The sequence below is a fragment of the Carlito syrichta genome, unplaced genomic scaffold (genome assembly GCF_000164805.1).
Source record: "Carlito syrichta isolate Samal-C Ts95f unplaced genomic scaffold, Tarsius_syrichta-2.0.1 Scaffold177233, whole genome shotgun sequence".
Lineage (NCBI taxonomy): Eukaryota > Metazoa > Chordata > Mammalia > Primates > Tarsiidae > Carlito > Carlito syrichta.
Window position 1 is genome coordinate 36,847 of NW_007121329.1, and position 18,161 is coordinate 55,007.

Here is an 18,161-nt window from a genome sequence, read left to right on the forward strand (position 1 = left end):
ATTTTTTGAACAGGAAGAATTTACATAATGTTAGCATTAAGGGAAAATACTAAGTTTCTAATTCCTGATCTTGCTTGGAATTCTAAGTTTATCTGTGAAATATATCGTGGTTTCTATGCAGGATAGATCCATTCTGAAAAAATATGTAAGAACTATTAGCTCAAACTGTAGTCAAATTGATTAAACAAATCCCTACATTAGAAAGAACAAGCTGGGCTCGGTGGCTCAGCCTGTAATCCCACGCCTTTGGGAGGCTGAGGTGAGTGGATTGCCTGAGCCCGCGGGTTCGAGACCCACCTGGGCAGGCGAGACCTCATCTCTACAATAAATCAAAAAATTAGCTGGGCGTGGTAGTGCATGCCTGTAGTTCCAGCTACTTGGAAGGCTGAGGCGGAAGGATCGCCGGAGCCCAGCAGGTCGAGGCTGCGGTGGCCGGGAGAGGCCACTGCACTCCAGTCTGGGCGACAGAGTGAGACTCCAACTCAAAAGAAAAAAAAAAAAGAATGAGCCATACTTCAATTTATTGGCAATGTCAATTTATGAACAAGACAGGTATTTTTTTTCATGAAGTGAGATCTTTTTCAATCTGCCATAACATGTGCCCACACATCTTCACCTTGTAAATGTAGCATTTCAAGTTCGGGGTAGATTATTCCTTTTTTACTTTCACAATTTTTACGCTGATGCTAGAAGTCTTCTCAGCGTTTGCTTTGAATTCTGTCTTCAGTGCATCTCTCACTGCTTTTGCACAGATCTGTGAGTATCGGATATAACTGAGTCCAGCCTGTTGCCAGTATGCCACCATTGTGTCACGAGAGCAGAGTGCATCGGGCCAAATCGCTCCATCTTGCCTTCTTAAGTTAGATTCTCTGGCCTTCAGTCCAGATTAGGCACCCAACCAAGTGAAACATTTTTATTTTATTTTTTAAATGGTAGCCAGTAGCCATACGTAGCTATTTATTTATTTATTGAATCTCTGTCATCCAGGCTGGAGTGTAGTGCCACGATCCTGGCTAACCACAGCTCAAACTCCTTGGGCTCAGGTAACCCTTCTGCCTCAGCCTCCCAAGTAGCTGGGACTACAGGTGTGTGCCAGCGTGCCTAGCTAATGTTTTAAAAAAATTTTGTAGAGATGAGGCCTCATTTTGTTACCCAGATTGGTTTCAAACTTCTGAGCTCAAGTAGTCCTGTCACCATGGCTTCCAAAGTGCTGAGATTATAGGTATGAGCCAAAGTCTTTTTCATAATAATGGCAATGTTTAATAGTGATAGTAAAAAAATAAGAGAGAGAGAGCAGTGTTTGCTGGACACCAGGAATAAGTGCTTTGCATGTTCATATAGACACCAATCCTAGGCACAAAGAGGTTATTTAACTTACTTTGTGTCATAAAGCTGGTAAGTGGTAGGACCAGGATTCAAATGCAAGCAGTTTGGTTCTAGGGTCCATGTACTTAGTCACCATTCTATTGCTTGTTATTAATTTAACCATGTTGCAATTATTTGTTTGTGTCTATACTACTTCTCATTAGAATCTTAAGCTATGATTCATTCTTTTTCACTTGTGATTATCTGTGGTATCTGACCAGAGCAGGCGCTCAGTAAATATTTATTAAATGAACTGAAGAAAAATCTAGATAAATGGAATGTCTGTCATGCAGTAGTTCCCCCTTGTCCATAGGGGAAGCATTCTTTTTTTTTTTTAAGGTCACCAGCCACCTGTGTCAGTTTCACCTTGCTCTGCATGCATGCTCAGTGCTGTGCATGGCAGGCTGGGAGTATGGTATAGCCAAGGTTGTGGCGGGGAGGTGGGGGAAATGAACGCATTCACCAAGACAATAATGAGCTAAAGAAAGACAAATTTATTAAAGAGAACATACATTGTGAAGGGCACAATGGGCAGGCAGCAGCAAGAATGTTTGCTATCTACTGCCAAAGCAGTGATTTTTTTTTTTTTTTTGAGTTGGAGTCTTACTTTGTCACCCAGGCTGGAATGCAGTGGCACACTCATGGCCACTGCTACCTCGACCTGCTGGGCTTAAGTGATCCTTCTGCCTCAGCCTTCCATATAGGTGGAACTACAAGAGCACGCCACCATGCCCAGCTAATTTATTGTAGAGATGAGGTCTTGCCAAGTTGCGTAGGCTGTTCTCAAACCCCTGGGCTCAGGTAGTCATCTCACCTTGGCCTCCCAAAGTGCTGGGATTACAGGCTTGAGCCACCAAACCCAGGGAAAACATTCTAAGACCCTCACTGGATCCCTGAAACCACAGATAGGACCAGAACTTACACTACACTGTGTTTTCCTATCTGTACATATGTCCATATCCGTACATACCTATGATAAAGTTTAATTTACAGAGTATGCACAGTAAGAGATTAACAATAGCTAATTAAAAAAATAGAACAATTTAAAAGTAAACTTTTATAAAAATTACATGATGTTTTCTCTCATTACATATGTGTGTGTGTATACACACACACACACACACACACACACACACACACACACACACACACACTTTTTTTGGTTGGAGTCTTACTCTGTTGCTCAGGCTAGAGTACAGCGGCATACTCACAGCTACTGCAGCCTCTACCTGCTAGGCTCAGGCAATCCTTCCACCTCAGCCTTCCGAGTAGCTGGAATTATAGGCACATGCTACCATGCCTGGCTAATTTTTTTGAATTATTGAAGAAACACAGTCTCCCCAAGTTGTCCAGGCTGGTCTTGAACCCATGGGCTCAGGCAATACTCTCACCTCCCAAAGTGCTGGGATTACAGTGAGAGCCACTGCACCTGGCTGGATTCTTAACAGTGTTTTAAATATTAAGAAAATGAAGAACTTAAAATAGTTGTAAATTATTTAATTTCAGGTTAAGTGGAGAGGAAACACTGATTCCATAGTGTTACATGATATTATACTATTATACTGTTCTTCAATGCTTAGCTGGAAGAGCTAGTTATTCTCCAAATGTATGCTAACTTTTTTTTCAAGGCGTTAATAGAAATTGATGTTTTTCTGCTACACTGGAAAGAAGAGGCTCACAGCAGGAGGGCATCACAGGCCTCTCTTTACACTAAGCCCTGCCAGATGCCAACGGAATCATTATCTTGGTAAACCTGTAATCCATATTTGGATTTGCCATAGAACACCATTAGGGAAGTACTGCTGTAAATAGTTTCATGTCATTAGCCTTATAAAGAATCTGAGGTTCTAGCCAGTGTTCATTTTATTTACTTGTGGCTTTTCTTTTGCTTTTTTCTTGATCCCTAGATCTTTGTCAATTTTATGTGTTTTTCAAAAAAAAAAGGAGCTAACGTTTGCTTTGTAGACCTCAGTTGAATATTTTCTGTTTCTTTAACGTCCACTCTCATCTTTATTATTCATTCCCTTCTGCTTCTTTTGGGTTTATTTTGCAGGTTTTCAAAAACTCCTTGAGATGACTGTTTCACTTATTAATTTTCAGCTCATCTTTCTAGTGTATGCATTTAAGTCTGAATTTTGATCCTAAAAATGTACTGCTTTTCCTGCATCCCATACTTTTTTGGTTTGTTTGTTTTTGAGGAACTTCTCCAAGTAGCAGTTAGGGTACTGCTGTTGCTTTCCTCTTTTTGTTGATAACTTTGTGAATGTAGGTGTAGTGTTGATGTACTGTGAACTGTATATGATAAATTGTATACTTTGACAAACTTTTTTCCTAGGTGTAATTAGGGTAATGAACGTATCCATCACCCCAGAACAATATCTTCTGCTGCTTTGTAATATATTCCTCCTCTTTTCCATCCTCTGTCCCCAGGCAGCCACTGGGATTTGCTTCCATGTTTTTTTTTTTTTTTTTTTGAGTCGGAGTCTCACTCTGTCGCCCAGACTGGAATGCAGTGGCTGCTCCCGACCACTGAAGCCTGGACCTGCTGGGCTCTGGCGATCCTTCTGCCTCAGCCTTCCAAGTAGCTGGCCTATTTTTGATTTATTGTGGAGATGAGGTCTCGCCAAGTTGCCCAGGTGGGTCTCGAACCCGTGGGCTCAGGCAATTCACTCACCTCAGGTTCCCAAGGTGTGGGATTACAGGCTGAACCACCGAGCCTGGCTGCTTCCACGTTTTTAAGCATGTAGTATTTTTTATCATTCAGTTAAGAATATTTTCTGATCTCTGACTGATGCAATGTTTAGAAGTACTAGAGATTTTCTGGGTTTCTTTTTTAAATTTAATTTCTGCTTTAATTGTCTGATGATCAGCAAACATACTGTATGATGTCAGTTTTTTGGACTTTATGACTTGCTTTATGGCCCAAGTTATGGTCAGTTTTTAATATGCTTGTGTGTTCTGGAGTTATTGAGTATGTTTTATATGTCTTATCAAGTTTGCTAATTTTGTTTAAATTTTCATTGTTACTGATTTTCCTCCTGCTTGTTCTGTCAGTCATTGATTAACGTTTGTATCATATATTTTCTCATTCTTCACCTTCATGCTCACTGAATCCTTATGTTTTAGATCTTTCTTGTGCAAATAACCCATTGGATTCAATGTGAATATCTATCTTTTTTGTTTGTTTGTTTTTGTTTTTGTTTTGAGTTGGAGTCTCACTCTGTTGCCCAGACTGGAGGCAGTGGCCGCTCCCGGCCACCGCAGCCTCGACCTGCTGGGCTCCGACGGTCCTTCCACCTCAGCCTTCCGAGTAGCCGAAATTATAGGCGCGCGCTACCACGCCCGGCTAAGTTTTTGATTTTTATTGTAGAGATGAGGTCTTGCCTGCCCAGGTGACCTCGAATCCGCGAGCTCAGGCAATCCACTCACCTCAGCCTCCCAAAGGCGCGAGATTACAGGCTGAGCCACTGAGCCCGGTTTATCTATCTTTTTAAAAAGTAGTTAACCCATTTTCATTTAATGTATCTACTGTTAATTTGACTTTAAGTCTTCTATATTATTATGTGTTTTCTCATATTTTCATCATTTTGAAAGTGGAGGGGTTGTGTTTTGTTGTTGTTATTGCCTTTAGGATATACATGAGTACCCCGGAAATTACAACATGCATCCTTGACTTGAAAGAAAAAAAAATCTGACCAGGCTCGATGGCTCAGCCTGTAATCCCAGCACTTTGGGAGGCCGAGGCGAGTAGATTGCCTGAGCCCGCAGGTTCAAGACCCGCCTGGGCAACTTGGCAAGTCCTCATCTCTACAATAAATAAAAAATTAGTCCGGCATGGTAGCATGCATTTGTGTTCCAGCTACTTGGAAGGCAGAGGCGGAAGGATTGCCGGAGCCCAGCAGGTCGAGGCTGCAGTGGCCGGGAGCATGCCACTGTACTTGTCTAGACGACAGAGTGAGACTCCAATTAAAAAAAAAAAAATCCAGTCTTAACTGATTATTTTACTCTTCTCTTAGACAATATGAGTATATTTTTTTATTTTTGTTGAGCCAGGGTCTCACTGTCACCTATACTGGTTTGCAGTGGCACAATCATGGCTCATCACAGCCTGGAACTTATGGACACAAGCAGTGTACCTTCCTCAGCTTCTCAAGTAGCTAGCACTAAAGGCATACACTACCACACCTGACTAATCTTTAATTATTTGTAAATACAGGGTCTCCTTTGTTGCCCAAGCTGGTCTCGATTTTCTGGTCTCAAGCAATCCTCCTGCCTTGGCCTCTCAAAGTGTTGGGATTACAGGTGTGAGACACCATGCTCTGCCAATGTGGAAATTCTTAAAGTACTTTATCTTCGTTTTTCTTCCTTCTGACTCATATGCTGCTGTTGTGATACTGTTTAATTTTTCTTTTCTTTTTTTTGAGTCAAACTTTTATTCTGTCTCCCAGGCTGGATGCAGTGGAACACTCATGACCACTGCAATCTTGACCTGCTGGGCTCAGGCGATTCTTCTGCCTCAGCTTTCCAGGTAGCTGGAACTACAGGTGTATATCACCATGCCTGGCTGTGTGGCTAGTTTTTTGATTTATTGTAGAGACAAGGTCTTGCCAAGTTGCCCAGGCTGGTCTCAAACCGTAGACTCAGGCAATTCTCTCACCTCCACCTCCTAAAGTGCTGGGATTACAGGTGTGAGCCACTGTGCCTGGCTTTAATTTTCTTATATGTGTATTTTTATTTATTTTGAACCATAAGGTGTTATTGTGTTAAGTATTGTAATGCTCATTTACCTAAACATTCACTATTTTTGTAGTTCATCATTCTAGCATTTCTTTTAGAATCATTCTTTTTGACTGAAGAGTTTCCTTTGTGATATTGTTTAGTATGGGTCTGTTGATGGCAAAGTCTGTTTTTGTTTCTTTGGGTAAGCATATCTTTGCTTACTTCATTTATTTATTTATTTTTGACTCAGAATCTCACTTGGTTGCCCAGGCTGGAGAGTGCAGTGACATGATCATGGCTTGCCACAGCCTTGACCCCCTGGGCTCAGGTGATCCTTCACCTTCAACCTCTGAAGTAGCTGGGACTGTAGGCATATGCCACTGCATCTGACTAATTTTGTTATTTTTTGTAAAGATGAGGTCTGGCGATAATGCCCAGGCTGATCTCAAACTTCTGGGGCTCAAGCAGTCTGTTTGCCTTGGCCTCCCAGAGTGCTGGGATCACAGGTGTGAGCCACTGTGCCTGGTTACTTTATTCATTTATTTATTTTTATTATTTTATTTTTTGAGTTGGAGTTTCCCTCTGTTGCCCAGGCTGGAGTGCAGTGGCACACTCCTGGCTACTACAGCCTTGACCTGCTGGGCTCCAGCGATCCTTCCACCTCAGCCTTCCAAGTAGCTGGAACTACAGGTGTGTGCTACCACGCCTGGCTAATTTTTGATTTATTGTAGAGATAAGGCTTGTCAGGTTGCCTGGGTGGGTCTCGAACCCACGGGCCCAGGCAATCCACTCACCTCAGCCTCCCAAAGTGCTGGGATTACAGACTGAGCCATCAAGCCTGGCCTATTTTTATCTTTTGAGTGAGAATCTCACTCTGCCACCCAGGCTGTAGTGTAGTGGCATGCTCATGGCCACTGCAGCCTCGATGTACTGGGCTGAGGTGACCCTTTCACTTCAGCCTTCCAAGTAGCTAGAATTACTGGTGCCTGCAACTCTGCCTGTTTTTTTTTTTTTTTTTTTAAATTGTAGGGATGTGGTCTTGTTAAGTTTCCCAGGCTGGTCTTGAACCCCTGGGCTCAGGCATTCCTCTTGCCTCATTAGCCTCCCAAAGTGCTGGAATTACAGGCATGAGCCACCATGCCCAGCACTGCTTTATTTTTTTAAACTTCATTTTAAATTCTAACTTTATTAAAGTCTAATTTATGTAAAATAAAATGTATTTATTGTCAGTGTCTATTTTACATTTCAGTGTTTTGGAAAATGTGTACACCAGTGTTATAACATCCATTTTTAAAGAGTGATGATTTTTATTTTGAAGAATTTTTTTTTTTTCCTGACTATAAAATTTGAGGTTGGCAGTTATTTTCTTTCAATGCATAGACTGTTTTTGTTCCACTGTCTTTCTCCTTTCATTGTTGCTCTTGAGAAGTCAATTGTCACGCTGTTGTTTCTTTTATAGTGGTCTTTCCCCCTGCCTCCCCACCCCAACTGCATGGTTCTATTTTCTCTTTAGTCTGCTTTAGGATTCCTCCATAATGATGTGTTTTCTTTCCTATTGCAACGCTATTTTGGGTTTTATGGAGAGGCAAAATATGTTCCAAGTCTCCAGATAGCCATTGTAGGCCTTTGTTGAACTGTGTACTTTCTTTTTCTTTGCAACCATGAACTGCTTTCTAAAACCTCATAAATAATATAGTAGGTAGGTTGCCATCTGTATAAAAACTTAAACATAACCTAATAATGTGTTTGATCTAGGTCCGAACTGTATAGACATATATGAGCTATAGAGAATTATGTGAATTAGGTTACTTGCAGTGACTTGAAGGAAAATATATTCTGACTTCCAAATAGACAATTTATAAAGGAAATTTTGAAGTATAATTGAATTGAAATTTGAAGTATAATTGAAGTACTTCGGATATTGGAATTTTAGGAGATTTTATGTCTGTTTCTCGATATAAAGCCAAGACAGACCCCATTACAGGCTTGTATAGATGACATAAGCAGTAACAATTTTAGCTGACTTATTTTCCTTAATCTATTTTTTTTTTTTTTTTTGAGTTGGAGTCTCACTCTGCCCAGACTGGAGTATTCTAATTTTTTTAATGTGGCTTCTTGAGAATGCCATTTTGGCCGGGCTTGGTGGCTCAGCCTGTAATCCTGCGCCTTTGGGAGGCTGAGGTGAGTGAATTGCCTGAGCCCACAGGTTCGAGACCCACCTGGGCAACTTGGCGAGACCTCATCTCTACAATAAATCAAAAATTAACTGGGCGTGGTAGCGCATGCCTGTAGTTCCAGCTACCTGGAAGGCTGAGGTGGAAGGATCGAGAATGCCATTTTGTATTTCTCTCTTTTACCTCCTTTTTCATGATTAAATTGTATCATGTAGAAACATACAGAGGTATGATATCACATATGGAAGGGGAGGCCCAAAAACCCTAGAATTTGTTTATTAAAAATTGTATATTTATTCTTACATGTTTTCAATTCAGTCACCTTCAAAGTACTCTCTGTTTCTAATACACCTATTGAGGTACTTTTTCCACTGCTCAAAACAGTTTTTGAACTCTTTGATTTTGATGCCTTACAGTGTTTTCGCTGTTTTTTTGTTATTGTTGTTTTACCTCTTCCACATTGGCAAAACGTTTCCCTGTGTTCATTGGGGGAACAAAAAAGTCACTTGAGATGAGATCTGGTGAGCATGGAGGGTGAGGCATGGAAGTCATGCTGGTTTTGGTCAAAATCTGCTGAACACTCAGTGTGGTGTGGGCAGGTGTACTCATAAATCACCTATCATGAAATGAGCAAACATGCTGAAAGAATCTCCAAAAAATTCACTGAAGCCAGTTTCAGCCTCTCACAGCAACACTAGCTAGTACACAGTTGCTGATGGGTTCCTTGAACACTTACCTAGTGGGGACCACCCTCCAAAAAGCATTTCCGGTTTGGGTCTCCAATCATATATTGGTTTTTGTCCATGATTACTGGCTCATAACTCCCATAGTCCTTGTTATTTCCTAAATGACTGAAACAATAAGCATATCATTTATTAAGGTATTTGGCCATTTGTCCTTGTTTCCTAAAGCAGATTTGGAACAGCTTCAGAGTGATAAAGGTTAGATAGTCTTTTGTTATAATGTTGGGACACTTCAGACCTGAGGAGCAGGCCTCAGGAAACAGAATCTTTCTTAGACCTTCTCCTGCCTTTCCTTTCATCTCCTTTTTTCTCCCCAAGGCAGGCCATAGAAATTATAACTATTCTGTCATCTTTCCCCACTTTTCTGTCTTGGAGCTGGCCATAAAGAAGTTCTCTGACCTACCCTGTCTGATTGTAGGTCATGAGATCCCCTTTTCTCTCTCTTTTTTTTTTTTTTTTTGAGTTGGAGTCTCACTCTGTTGCCTAGTCTCACACTGTTGCCTAGACTGGAGAGCAATGGCATGTTGATGGCCATCGCAGCCCTGACCTGCTGGGCTCAGGTGATCCTTCCGCCTCAACCTTCCAAGTTGCTGGAACTACAGGCATACGCCATCACGCCTGGCTGATTTTTCTTGATTTATTGTAGAGATGAGGTCTCATCAACTTGCCCAGGCTAGTCTCGAACTCATGGGCTCAGGCAATTCTCTCACCTTGGCTTCCCAAAGTGCTGGGATTATAGGTGTGAGCCACCACACCTGGTCCCCTCCTTTTCAGAAGGGGTCCTGCCCCATACTTGGGAGGAAAGAATGCTGCCCAGAGACGCCGAAAAGAGTCTGAACAGACAGGCCTTGTTGCGTTTCCTCACTCAGTCTGTTAGCATTAGGTTATACCCTTTTTGTCCAGTCACATTTCTACACAGATGTCCATGCTTCATCATGACTACCCAATAAAGTCTCCATAAAAGGCCCACACAAGGATGGGATACAGAGTGCTACCAGAGGGCCAAACTTATGGCAGTTTGTGGGCATGCACCAAATGTCTTGCTCTGTGCATCTCTTTATCAGTATTCGTTTTAATATTCTTTTTTTTTTTTTTTAATATTCTGCAGCGATCCTTCCACCTCAGCCTTCCGAGTAGCTGGAATTACAGGCACGCGCTACCACGCCCGGCTGATTTTTTTGATTTATTGTACAGATGAGGTCTTGCCAAGTTGCCCAGGCGGGTCTTGAACCCATGGGCTCATGCAATCCACTCACCTCAGCCTCCCAAAGCGCGAGGTTACACGCAGTGTAATCTCGGTGACTGAGCCACCGAGCCCGGCTTTAATATTCTTTTTTTTTTTTGAGTTGGAGTCTCACTCTGTCGCCTAGACTGGAGTGCAGTGGCCACTCCTGGCCACCGCAGCCTCGACCTGCTGGGCTCTGGCGATCCTTCTTGATAAATGTGTTTCCCTGAGTTCTCTGAGGCACTCTAGCAAATTAATCAAGCCCAAGGAAGGGATCCTGGGAACCCTGACTTGAAGCCGATTAATCAGAAGTCCCAGAGGAAGCCTGGACTTGGAACTACTGTCTGAAGTGGGGGCCATTTTGTGGGACTGAGCCTTCAACCAGCAGGAACTGATGCTATCTCCAGGTAGATGGCATCAGAATTGAATTTAATTAAAAGAATCCCAACTCTGGTGTCTGCTTCAGAATTAATTACTTGGTTATTGAAATCCGCATACATTTGGTCACAGAGGTCTATTGGTTGTTGTGGTGTAAGAGCAGAGGAAAAAACAGTTGATTTTTCATATAATGGAAAAAATGGTTTCATGACTCAACTAACAATTTACCTTTCAGTGGTTTGTTTTTTTTTTAAATTATTATTATTTTTTGAGTCAGAGTCTCACTCAGTTGCCCAGGCTGGAGTGCACTGGCACGCTCACAGCCACCACAGTGTCAACCTGCTAGGCTAAGGTGATCCATCTGCCTCAACCTTCCAAGTAGCTGGAACTACAGGCATGTGCCACCAAGCCTGACTCATTTTTTGATATATTATAGAGGCGGGATCTCACCAAGTTGCCCAGGCTGGTCTTGAACCACTGGGCTCAGGCAATCCTCTCGCCTCAGCTTCCCAAATTACTGGGATTACAGGCTTGAGCCACCACACCCGACCTAATAGACCTTTAACATACACATTTACACATGTATGCATTTACTCAAATATGTAGGTTTATATCCATGGATTTAAAAATGCCAGTTATATTTAAAAGATTTTTTTCCGTAATATAATACTCCATGATAAGTGATTTCAGTAAGATATTAGATATATGTACATACCCACCCACAAATATAATGGACTAGTTGTAGTTGAATTATTATTATTATTATTATTTGTGTTGGAGTCTCACTCTGTTGCCCAGACTGGAGTGCAGTGGCCACTCCCAGCCACCGCAGCCTCGACCTGCCGGGCTCCGGCGATCCTTCCGCCTCAGCCTTCCAAGTAGCTGAAACTACAGGCGCGCGCTACCATGCCCAGCTAATTTTTGACTTATTGTAGAGATGAGGTCTTGCCAAGTTGCCCAGACGGGTCTCGAACCCGTGGGGCTCAGGCAATCCATTCACCTCAGCCTCCCAAGGCGCGGGATTACAGGTTGAGCCACCGAAGCCGGCTGTAGTTGAATTATTAAAGAACTATATCAGTTATGTTATTATCTAGAGAAGAGTTTTTCTTAATGATCATAACCAGATACTATGCTGAACACTTTACATAAGACTGTATCTTCAAACCTGTGATCCCAGGACTTTGGGAGACAGAGGTGAGAGGATTGTCTGGGCCCATGGATTCGAGTACAGCCTGGGCAATTTGGTGAGACTTCATCTCTACGATAAATTAAAAAGTTAGCCAGGCGTGGTAGCGCATTCCTGTGGTTCCAGCTACTTGGAAGGCTGAGGTGGAAGTATTGCCTCAGCCCAGCAGGTCGACACTGGGACAGCTGTGAGCATGCCACTGCACGCCAGCCTCGGTGATGGAGTATGACTCCAACTCAAAAAAAAAAAAAACAACTTTTAAATAATAGTGTATCATATAAACTTAATGTAATTAAGAAGTAGGTGCTGAACGCAGTGGTGCATGCCTGTAATCCTGGCTACTCCCGGCTACTCCCAGCTACTCAGGAGGCTGACGCCAGAGAATTGCTGCTGCTGGACCTCAGGAGTGCTAGACTAGCCTGAGCAATATAGAAAGACCCCATCTTAATTAAAAAAATAAAGAAGTGTGGCTGGGCATAGTGGCTCATGCTTATAATCTCAGTGCTTTGGGAAGCTGAGGCAGGCTGATTACTTGAGCCCAGGAATTTGAGACTAGCCTGAACAATATAGTGAAACCTCACCTCTACAAAGACATAAAAAAATTAGCTGGGTGTGGTAGTGCATGCCTGTAGTCCCAGCTACTTTAGATGCTGAGGTGGAAGGATCACCTGAGCCCAGGATGTCAAGGCTGCCAGGAGCCATGATCATGCCACTGCACTCCGGCATGGGTGACAGACTGAGACCATGACTAAAAAAAGTAAATAAAGAAGTATGTAATTATATGATTTTAATTTTATAGGTGTGGATATAGAGGATCAGAGTGTTGAATAATCATATATACCTGATATAAGAGCCTTTCCTATTCTTCCATTTAAAATTGTTTTTAAAAAACTTTTGATTGAGCCAGGTACTGTGACTAATGCCTATAATCCCAGCACTTTGGGAGGCCAAGGTGAGAGAATTGCCTGAGCCCACAGTTCGAGACCAGCCTGGGCGGCTTGGTGGGACCCTATCTCTGCAATAAATAAAAAAATTAGCTGAGCGTGGTGGCATGTGCCTTTAGTTCCAGCTACTTGGAAGGCTGAGGCAGAAGGATCACCTGAACCCAGCAGGTTGAGGCTGCCGTAACTGTGCGAATGTCACTGCACTCCAGCCAGGTAGTGAGACTCTAACTCAAAAAAAACCACAAAAAACTTTTGGTCAAAATTAAGATCTATTAGCCAGGCTCGGTGGCTCAGCCTTTGATTCCGCGCCTTTGGGAGGCTGAGGTGAGTGGATTGTCTAAGCCCGCGGGTTCAAGACCCGCCTGGGCAACTTGGTGAGACCTCATCTCTACAATAAATCAAAAATTAGCCGGGCGTGGTAGCGCGTGCCTGTAGTTCCAGCTACTTGGAAGTCTGAGGCGGAAGGATCGCCGGAGCCCAGCAGGTCGAGGCAGTGGTGGCCGGGAGTGGCCACTGCATTCCAGTCTGGGCAACAGAGTGAGACTCCAACTTAAAAAAATAAAAAATAAAAAAAAAAGATCTATTTATATATGATTAAATATGATAGGGTCAGCATTTTAAAATATGAACATGTTAATCTAAACTTTATTAGTGAATTTATTAGTTATTAATGAATATTTATATTCATGATTATATTAATTCATTTATGTACCAAATGTATATAATGAATGAATTATAATGAATATGTTAATTAATACAAACTAGTAAATTTATTAGTTCTTAGTGATATTCATTCATATTAATGTTATTATTAATATAAATATTACTATAGAAATACTGCTTTTTCCTCTCTATTTCAATGAAGCATATTTATTCAGACTTTTCCTATTCATCTTTAGTATTAATGACTTTCCACTCTTTGAAGAACCTAAAGTTATCTTATTTTTTGAGTTGGAGTCTCACTCTGTTGCCCAGGCTAGAGTGCAGTGGCACACTCATGGCCACCCCAACATTGACCTACTGAGCTTCGGTGATCCTTCTGCCTCAGCCTTCCAAGTAGCTGGAACTACAGGCACACAATACCATGCTGTAGAGACGAGGTCTCACCAAGTTGATTGGGCTGGTCTCGAATCTGCAGGCTCAGGCAGTCCACTTGCCTTGGCCTCCCAAAGTGCTGGGATTACAGGCTAAACCGCCGAGCCTGGCCTATTTTATATGGGTAGCATTGATAATCTCCATGACATAATCACTAAGTCGATGACTTTTTCAAGTCATTTATTCACTCTTTAATATTTACTGTACACCTACTATGTGCTGGAAACTGTGCTAGCATTGGAGGTAGAGGAGTGGACAAAACCAAGTCTCAGCGTTTCCGATGCATATATTCTATATGGGAAAACCGGCAACCAGCAGATACATAATGCAAAGTGTTGATAAGTGCCCAAAAAGCACAAGGGGGTATAGAGTAAGGATTGTTCTTTTTTTTTTAAGTTGGAGTCTCACTCTGTTACCCAGACTGGAGTGCAGTGGCCGCTCCCGGCCACCTCAGCCTCGACCCGCTGGGCTCTGGTGATCCTTCCGTTTCAGCCTTCCAAGTAGCTGGAACTACAGGCGCTTGCTATCACACCCAGCTAATTTTTTGATTTATTGTAGAGATGAGGTCTCGCCAAGTTGCCCAGGCGGGTCTCCAACCCGCGGGCTCAGACAGTCCACTCACCTCAGCCTCCCAAAGCGCGGGATTACAGGCTGAGCCACCGAGCCTGGCTGAGGATTGTTCTTTAAGGTGGTAGAACAGGTCCCTGAAGAAGTGACTTGAGCAGGTACCTAAAGTGTTTAGATATCTGGAGAAAGAACTTTCTAAGCAGATGTATGAACCCTGGGTTAGAAAATGTTTGCAGTCTTTGAGGAGCAGCAAATGGGCACCGCTGGCAACATGTGAAATCTGATAATTGTGCTACATTTGGGAGACATTTGTCGCTGTCCTGTTATAGCTAGCTATTCTAGAGGGTGTGGAGTGATATGTCATTGTGGTGTTTGTTGTTTTTTTGAGTTGGAGTGTCACTCCGTCGTCCAGGCTGGAGTGCAGTGGCACACTCACAGTCACCCCAGTGTCGACCTCCTGGGCTCCAGCGATCCTTCCGCCTCAGCCTTCCAAGTAGCTGGAACTACAGGCTCGCAGTACCACGCCCGACTGATTTTTTATTTATTGTAGAAACAAGGTCTCGTCAAAGTTGCTTGGGTTGATCTTGAACCCCTGAACTCAGGCAGTCCACTTACCTCGACCTCCCACAGTGCTGGGATTACAGGCTGAGCTACTGAGCCTGGCCCTCATTTTAATTTGCATTTCCTTGATGACTAATGATGTGAGACTTTTCCATTTCCTTTTTGGCCATTTATTTTCCTTTGTGAAGCTGACTATTCTAGTCTTCTCCCTGTTTTTAAATTTGGTTGTAAAAGTTTTTATGTACATTCTGCATAGAAGTTCTTTGTCTCATATATGTATTTCCCCAGTCTGTATTCTGCTGATTCATTTTCTCGTGTCTTTTGATAAAGACACAAATTTAAATATTGATGAAATGTGATATAGTACATTTTTCCTTTTATGGTTAGTCCTTTTTTGTCCTCTTTATATGTTTGCCTGCCTCAAGGAGACTTAACTTTTCTTTCTGAATATGTTGGGACTTGCTGCTATGTGAAGAATAGGCGATAAGACAGCAATAGTAGAAGCAGATTACTTTTAATATCCAGTTAAGAGGTTATTACAGCTATTGGACTGGGACTGTAGTGGTGGAGGCATTGAAAAGTAGCCTGGGGTTAAAGATTATAGGCCAGGCAGATGCGGTGACTCATGCCTGTAATCCCAGCACTTTGGGTGGCTGAGGTGAGAGGATTGCTTGAGTCCAGGGATTTGAGACCAGCCTGGGCAACTTGGTGAGACCTCGTTTCTACAATAAAAGAAAAAAAGATTAGCTGGGCGTGGTGGCGCACACCTGTCATTCTAGCTACTTGGAAGGCTGAGGCAGAAGGGTCGCATGAACCCAGCAGGTCGAGGCTATGGTGGCCATGAGCATGCCAGTGTATTTCAACCTGTGTGACAGAGTGAGACTCTGACTCAAAAAAATGAATGAATGAATAAATAAATAAATAAGTAAAAATAAAGGTTATAGACCATTGAGTTTGCTTATTGGATGTGTAATATTAGAGAAAGAGAAACATGGAGGGAGGCAGTTAGAATGGTTTCACAGTTCTGGCTTGAGCGGCTGAATAAATGGTGGTGCTATTTGCAGACTATTCAAAACTATGGTTGGCCAAGGTTGCTGCAAATTCTAATGTATGTTTACCAAGTCCTATGTTGTTCAATATAAAGTAGTTGGAAGGGCCAGCTGCAGTGGCGTGCACCTGTAATCCCAGTACTGGGGGAAGTGAGGCGAAAGGATTACTTGAGGGTAGGAGTTCAAGACCAACCTGGGCAATATAGTGAGACCTTATATCTAAAAAATATATTTAAAAATTAGCCAGCTATGGTGGCACATGCCTGTAATCCCAGCACTTGGGAGGCTAAGGTGGGAGAATCTCATGAGGCCAGGAGTTCAAGGCTACAGTGAGCTATGATTATGCCTGTGATTAGTCACTATACTCCAGCTTGGGCAACATTGTGAGACCCTGTCACAAACAAACAAAAACAATAAAGTAATTAGAAAAGTTCCCATAATACAAGAAACTTTAAGAATTCAAGTATTGCCAGATGCAGTGCCTCATGCCTGTAATTTCAGCACTTTGGGAGGCTGAGACAGGAAGATTGCTTGAGCCCAGGAGTTTGAGACCAACCTAGGCAACATTATGAGACCTTGTCTTTACCCCCCAAAAATTTAAAAATTAGCCAGGCATAGTGGTGCACACCTGTAGTCCCAGCTACTCAGGAGTCTGAGGCAGAAGTATCACCTGAGCCAAGGAGGGCCAAACTGTGATGAACTGTGGCTGTGCTCTTGCACTCCAGCCTGGGCAGCAGAGTGAGACACTGACTCAGAAAAAAACCAAAAACGAAAAACAAACGTGGCCATTCTTTCTACTTGAAGAGAGTTTTGGAGGAATTATGCTTTTTTTGTATGCATGTAATATAGTTGGTATGTACTATATTTGGAAGCATATACAGTAGAATGGAATCTAGTAGTACAACACTTTATTGTTTCAATTTCTAAATTGTTATTCTGTGTTTTTCTACACTTCTTGTCATTTTGAAGTTTTTTTTAAAATTTATAAAAACAATTTGGCATTAGTATACTTTAATGGAGGTGGTCTTTGATCATAGTACCTCAGAGCTACTTAATTGCTATGTTATACCTCAGCCAGAAAGGAACACTCTTAAGTATTAAGGTGATTCTTGCCTTCCCTTTAGGCTAAGTATGATTCTCTTCTTGGGAATCAGATTAGAGTATATCTCAAGTTTTTACCAGCAAAAGTCTTTGTTCTAGTGGAGATTTCTTCTGTGTTCTATATATTCTAAATCTTGGATTTCTTCAAATTTAGGAGCTAGTTTATGATTGTAGAGTGAATTTTAGAAATGAGAGTAGGAATGGCTGGGCTCGGTGGCTCAGGCTGTAATCCCACGCCTTTGCGAGGCTGAGGTGAGTGGATTGCCTGAGCCCGCGGGTTCGAGACCCGCCTGAGCAACTTAGCGAGACCTCATCTCTACAGTAAGTCAAAAATTAGCCGGGCGTGGTAGCGCGCACCTGTAGTTCCAGTTACTCGGAAGGCGGAGGTGGAAGAATCGCCGGAGCCCAGCAGGTCGAGGCTGCGGTGGCCGGGAGCAACCACTGCACTCCGGTCTGGGCGACAGGGTGAGACTCCAACTCAAAAAAAAAAGAGTAGGAATGGAACCGAGTTCTAGTCTAGCTTTTAACCTTAGACAAATAATCAACTTTATAGTCCTAATTTCTTCATCTATAAAATGAAGAAGGTTTGATTAAAGATAGTTTCTTACTGGTTTTGTAAAGATTTGGCTTTATAGAGACTTGTATAAACCATAGTGATATTAGAAACATTTGAAATCTGCTGGGCTCAGTGGCTCACACCTAATAATCCCAGCACTTTGTGAGGCCGAGGTGAGAGGGTTGTTTGAGCCCATGGTTCAAGACCAGCCTGGGCAACTTGGTGAGGCCTAATCTCTCCAATCCATCAGAAAATTAACCAGACATAGTGGTGTATGACTGTAGTTACAGCTATTTGGAAGGCTGAGGCAGAAGGATCGCCGGAGCCCAGCAGGTTGAGGCTGCAGTGGCCGTGAGCGTGCCACTGCACTCCAGTCTGGGCAACAGTGTGGGCCTCCAACTCAAAAAAGAGCCGGGCTCGGTGGCTCAGCCTGTAATCCTGCGCCTTTGGGAGGCTGAGGTGAGTGGATTGCCTGAGCCTGCGGTTTCGAGACCCGCC

The 18,161-nt window shown here is 42.7% G+C and overlaps 2 protein-coding genes across 5 annotated transcripts in view; one reads left to right on the plus strand and one right to left on the minus strand.

Moving 5' to 3' along the window:
• Window positions 1-18,161, plus strand: part of NPEPPS (aminopeptidase puromycin sensitive) — a 117,695-nt gene that overhangs the window by 36,840 nt on the left and 62,694 nt on the right. The window lies entirely within an intron of this gene.
• On the minus strand, window positions 500-835 carry LOC110594963 (ATP synthase subunit epsilon, mitochondrial-like). Its single transcript, XM_021709346.1, has one exon. The coding sequence runs from the start codon at window positions 803-805 to the stop codon at window positions 650-652; it is 156 nt and encodes a 51-aa protein (XP_021565021.1). The 5' UTR covers window positions 806-835; the 3' UTR covers window positions 500-649.